General features: G+C 62.1%; 1 protein-coding gene across 1 annotated transcript; it reads right to left on the bottom strand.

Moving 5' to 3' along the window:
- Positions 1–448: 448 nt before the first annotated feature.
- Positions 449–3,400, bottom strand: LRRC73 (leucine rich repeat containing 73). Its single transcript, XM_059399075.1, has 6 exons — positions 3,029–3,400; positions 2,248–2,408; positions 1,771–1,893; positions 1,279–1,379; positions 943–1,165; positions 449–796 (listed from the first exon to the last, which is right to left on the bottom strand). Exons 1-6 carry the CDS (start codon positions 3,298–3,300, stop codon positions 726–728), a joined length of 951 nt encoding a protein of 316 aa, XP_059255058.1. The 5' UTR covers positions 3,301–3,400; the 3' UTR covers positions 449–725.
- Between the last annotated feature and the right edge of the window lie 1,901 nt (positions 3,401–5,301).

Here is a 5,301-nt window from a genome sequence, read left to right as displayed (position 1 = left end):
TACTGCCTAATTTGTCTATTAATGGTTTTCCTTGTGCAATTCTTCCCCCCACTCTTGAGCTTTCCAAATCCTAGCCAAGCTCTGGTCTTTGCTAGTGAGTCCCCGGTGCTGCACTCTGCCTGGGGTGTCTGTGGCCACAGAGCATCAGGCAGCGGGAGAAGTTGTACCTCAAGTAACCTCAGCAGGGCCCGATCTCCTCGAGGTAGGGTTCAATGCAACCCAGCCCTGGAGGTGAGCTTTTTACCTTAGTTATGATCTTTGGGGGGCGGGGGGGCTGGTGTAAGGTGTCACCCCAGAATCCCAGGTGCTACAAGCCCGAGACCTGAGCCAGACCGAGTTGACGTTTGGGGCCAGTTGACGCTGCCTGGAGCTTGGACTGTGGGGTGGTACTGCCCTCTAGTGTTCAATGGTTCTAATTCCTTTCCTACTGCCCATCCCCAGGGACCACAGCCATGAACGACAGGTTGTAGAGTTCATAAAATCTCTTCCGAGCCAGCGGGTTGCAGCCAGAGCTGCCAACAAGTCCAGAGACATCACCTTGAGTTCGCGTGCACCCAAGGCTGTTGCTTAGTCAGCTTCCAGAGCTTCCCATCGCTGCCGGGAGCTACCAGAGCCCCCGGCACCCCCACCTCCCTCCCAGGCCCTAGGGCCTGACCCTGACATCCCGGGTAAGGTGCTGGGGACACAGACAACATGTAAGGATGCGCAGAAGCCCAAGCAGAGAGTCACATCTCGGTTTCAGCCAACAGACTATCACCTAGTCCTGAAGTCATGAGCACCATCTGAGAGCTGGGATCTGTGGAAAGGCAAAGGGCTGTTCAGACCACCATTCGTCCCTCCACCAGGGACACAGGTGGGACGCGGCTGAGGTCTCCCACACCCACTCTCCCTGGGCCTAGGCCTCTTTGGGATCTGGCTCTGCCCGACCCTGGGGGTTCTTACCACTGGGGCACATCCAGGAGCTGCTGCTCCTCTGCTGGGCAGCAGGCTCTCGCCCTCTCTCTTGTTCCTGCGTGTCGCCAGCCCCTCCTGCCACCTCTTCCTCCTCCTCTCCCTCTGAGAGGAGGTCACAAATCTGTTGCTGCAGCTCGGGGCTAATGCTGTTCTCAGCCAACACAAGGCTCCGCAAAGCCGTGGGGTAATTTTCTACCATGTCTAGCAGGGTCTGAGGTGGGGAAGAATGCGGATTTTTCAGACCACTTCAGGATGTCCACAGACATGTGGCCTCACCTGCACCTCCATCCCAGCCCCCCCACCCCAAGCATGAAGACTTCTCACCTGAGCTGACTGGTTGGTAAGCCCTGTGCCCTCCAAGTCCAGGACCTCTAAGGTGCGGCTGGAGGCCACAGCTACAGCCAACATCCCCGCCACATGGTCACCTAGGGAGGCAGCACACATGCACACGGTCACCGGCAGTCATGAGTGGGCCTGCCAACCCTTCCTCCCCTGAGGCCTCCCCAGTGCCCTAAAGACCCTAGATCCCACCCCAGGCCAGCAAGCACAGACATTTGGTAAGCGGCTAAAAGGGAGGCTCCATGACTCGGGAGTGAACGGGTGAAGAAAGCCAGGCCCAGGGGTGGTGATGGGTACTTTGATGTACCTGGTGGTCATCTGGTCCTCCACATAAGTGGCTTCTCCACTACCTCACTCATCCTCCCTCCCTTCTCCGTCCCCCAGGGGGAAGAGGTGTTACCATGGCCAAACAATGGTCCCAAGTTCTTGGATGGGGGTGGGATGGTGAGACTCACAGGGGACTTCCTTGAGCCTCACCCAGGGGGTTGTAGTCCAGATTGAGGACGCGGACCTGGGAGCTGTGGGCCACGGCAATCGCAAGGCGGCTCCAGCCCTTAGGGGTGATGCCAGGGTTGGCGCTCAGCGTCAGTTCCTTCAAGCCTGGGCAGCATCAAAGTGAGGAGCCAGGATGGAGGTCAGGCCCTCTTCAAGCTCCTCCCCTGCCCTGGATCTCTGGGGTGTCCCTGGTGGCTGAGACCCATCCCACCCCACCCCACCACAGAGCTCCTGGGCCTCAAGAGACACCTGCCTTCCCTGCATCCCCCACCCACCAGAGGCTGGATGCCTGAGTCTCCATTCTGCTCAGCCCCCCATCCTTCTAATAAATATTCTCACACACACATCACATACACCCCATCAGAACCCTCAGCTCTGGGTCACACCCCCTGCTCTCTGCATCTGGCTTTTTCATCAAGGTCACAGCAGCCCGTGTCCTCAGAAGGGCCTCTTGCTCACCTGACTTGGCTCCATCTGGGGGAAGGAGGCCACAGATGAGGTTGATGGCTTCATCACCTAGCATGCAGTCCCCCAGGTCCAGAGCCACAAGGGCAGGGTGGAGGGCCAGTGCTGGGTTCAGCAAGGCCAGTCCTGCATCTGTCAGGGGGCTTCCATGCAGGCTGGTGGGTGAGACCAGAGAGCAGAGGTTACTGCAGTCATCAGCCCTATCTGTAGGGGACGGACCCCTTCCCTTATGTGAGCCCTAGAGATGAGGAGGGCACTTGTCACAGCACTTGGGAGAAGTCTTAGGAAGGAGAAAGAAGATTCTAGATTCCAAAAACCCAGGTGGAGGCGGAATTTGGTTTCTTTTCTGGGGCAGGGATTGGGATCCAGGACAAAGCACAGAAGTGTGTGAGTGGTGGATTGGGACTCTTCAGTGGGCAGAGTGCAGGGGCAGGGGTCTAGTCCCCAGGGGAGGTCCTTCTTGAGCCGGGAGGGGCTGCCCCCAAGAAGTCAAGGCTGGTGATTAGATGGGGAGGTACACGTGCCCTGCCAGAAAGGGGAGGGTAGCCCATCTCCTTTGGGGTGGGGCCGTGTGTGCACAGTCCAGAGGTAAGGGATAATAAGCTTGGAAGGTGTCGTGGAGGCCTGGGTGGAGGGATGAGATGGTGCACAAGCATGAGAAAGCAGGCTGGCGCAGAGACAGCTACAGGAAAGTGTGTGGAGGAATAGGCGGTGGCAGGGGGCGTGTGAAGAGGGGTGCAGTGCCCGGGACCCCCTTGCGAGGGAGCGCACTCACAAGAGGGACTGGATAGAGCGGTTGGTCCGCAGCGCCTCTGCCAGCTGCTTGATGCGGCTGGGACTGGACACGACGCCTAGGTTAAGGTTGAGCTGCGCCAGGGACGTGGCCCCGGCCAGGGCCCGGCAGATGCGGCCGAAGTCGCGGTCGCAGAGGCGGCAGCCGCGCAGTGATAGCAGGCGCACGGCGTTGTCGCGCAGGCCGCGGCAGATGTCCCGCACCTCGGCGCCTGACAGCGGCTCCCCTGAAATCTGGATGGAGCTGGGCAACATCGTACCCACGGCTGGGCCTCCGGTGCCGGGGCGCGGGCCGCGGCCGAGGTTGGCGGGGCCGAGGGCGGGGTCGGGGCTGGGGTCGGGGCTGGGGTCGGGGCCTGGGCAGGGGTCGCGGACGGAGAGGGGGCACAGGCGGTGGCAGAGGCGCGGGCGGTGGCAGAGGCGCGGGCGGCGGCGGCCGCGGCGGAGGCGGCGGCGGCAGCGGCGGCGGTGCGGGTGAAGGCGAAGAGCGTCGGGGCCGTGGCCGAAGCCGGCGGGGGTCGCGGAGGCGCCGAGGTCGCCTGCCGGGCTGAGACCGCGCGGCGCTGGGGCCGGGGCGGACCGTGCCGTCCGTGTCTGGGAACGGGCCGGGGCGCGCGGGCCGGGGCCGGGTGGGCGCTGCTTCGCGCTTGTCCTCGTTCCTGGCGGTCCGGGCGGCGGCTGCGGGGCCTCGGTTCAGGACGTGCGGGACCGGTCTCGGCTCGGAGGCCGCATCTGCTCCCTCCCCTCCTCCAGCCCGGCTCCCCTACCTACCCGCAGGGAGAGCCCGAGGCGGGCGGGCCGGCAGCCGGCGGCAGGCAGCAGCTCCGGCTCGGGCTTCGGCTCCTGCGCCTGAGCGGGCGGCGGGTTCCCATGGCAACGGTCGCGTCACCGCCGCTCGCCCCGCCCCCTGCCCGGCCTAGGCCACGCGGCCCGGGGTCTGCACACACCCGTCATTCCCGAGCGGTGGGGTCGCTCTTCCCCTGGGCGTGGACCCAGACGGAAAGTAGCTGGTGGTGGGTCGAGGCCGGGGATGAGCCGGGGGTGTGGCGGGCAGAATGGAGGCACGTCACGTGGAGATGGCATTGCTTCTGCCCTTTCTCCCGTCGTTCCCTCCTCCTCAGGGCCTGACCCTTGATGTCTCCGCCTGCGGCCCTTGCACGCCCTCCGGTCCTGCTTGGAGGTCCTCCCCAAAGCCCCGTAATCCGGGCCGCGCCGCGCGCGCAAGCGGTGTTGGGGGAGGTCGAGCCCAGGAAGACGTCCCCGCCTGCCCCTCGCCAAGATGGCGGCCCCGCCGCAGAGGTCGCAGGGGCCACAGGCCGATGGGGCCGGGCCTGCCAGGCACACCCGGACCGCGAAGGGTTCCTGGGGCAGGAGAACCCCAAGTAGGTGCAAGGTGTTGGTGCCGCTCCTTCCCCTGCTGCCGGCGGCAGATGCTTCGGGGCTCAGTACGTGTGATACTGGGGTAGCGCAATGAAAGGGAGTGTTGGACCAGCGACCTGCTGTGGTAGGCGACCGAGTTAAGGGAGCTGGAACTTTCAGGAAGGGTACACTGCACGGTGCGGGTAGTGCTGTTTGCACTTTGTTCACTGGTGATGGGGTGGGGTCCTCACATATCGGAGGACGCACGGCAAATGAAAGGCACGTCTTTCTTAGGCCCTTTGCTGGGAGGAAAAGATGCTGACCCAGATTTACTAAGAAAAAAAAAAATAAGCGTAGTGAAGGGAGGCCAAACGTCCTATTTCATTAACCACCTGACTTAACTCTTAAGTGGAGATTAAATGGGTGGTGGGGTGGATGGTGCTAGGCTGGGGGGGGGGGCTGGTTTTTAAGAGTGAACAACCCTCTTGGAGAGGAAGGACAAAGTAAACTCCAGATGACAGCTTTGTTCCTTTGGCCTCAGTATAACCAGGACACCGGCAAGTTTGGCTTCAGATGTGAGCTCTGAATTATCCCTACCCAGTGGCCCGGGTGCATCACGGCCTTGTAAATGTCATGGGGCTGAATCTGGGCATTTTTGGATTGTCATTGTTCCACTGGTGTGCCAGTGTGAGGCTGAGCCCACTCAAGCTGGGTGCTCTCCTCCATCAGACTTAGGGTTCCTGTGTTTGAGGCCTCCCTGCGGCTCCGTGGGGTGAGTATCCCTCGCCCCCAGGGACAGGTTTCATATTCAGTCTCTACTTTCAGTGTAGTCTGGGCTCTCCCACCTTCGTCCTGCCTGGATGAGGGTAGCAAGAAGAGGACAGGTGCCATTACCAC

This window comes from Mustela nigripes, chromosome 5 (genome assembly GCF_022355385.1).
Source record: "Mustela nigripes isolate SB6536 chromosome 5, MUSNIG.SB6536, whole genome shotgun sequence".
Classification (NCBI taxonomy): Eukaryota; Metazoa; Chordata; class Mammalia; order Carnivora; family Mustelidae; genus Mustela; species Mustela nigripes.
This window is presented reverse-complemented; position numbering and strand designations above follow the sequence as displayed.

Bases quoted from the DNA above. Each gene is read 5' to 3' on its own strand.
- LRRC73 (XM_059399075.1), bottom strand. From the start codon at position 3,300: ATGTTGCCCAGCTCCATCCAGATTTCAGGGGAGCCGCTGTCAGGCGCC. The intron at 1,380-1,770 runs GTGAGGCTCAAG...CTGCCTCCCTAG, and splicing joins TCTGGACTACAACCCCCTGG to GTGACCATGTGGCGGGGATG. The intron at 1,166-1,278 runs GTGAGAAGTCTT...TCCCCACCTCAG, and splicing joins TTACCAACCAGTCAGCTCAG to ACCCTGCTAGACATGGTAGA.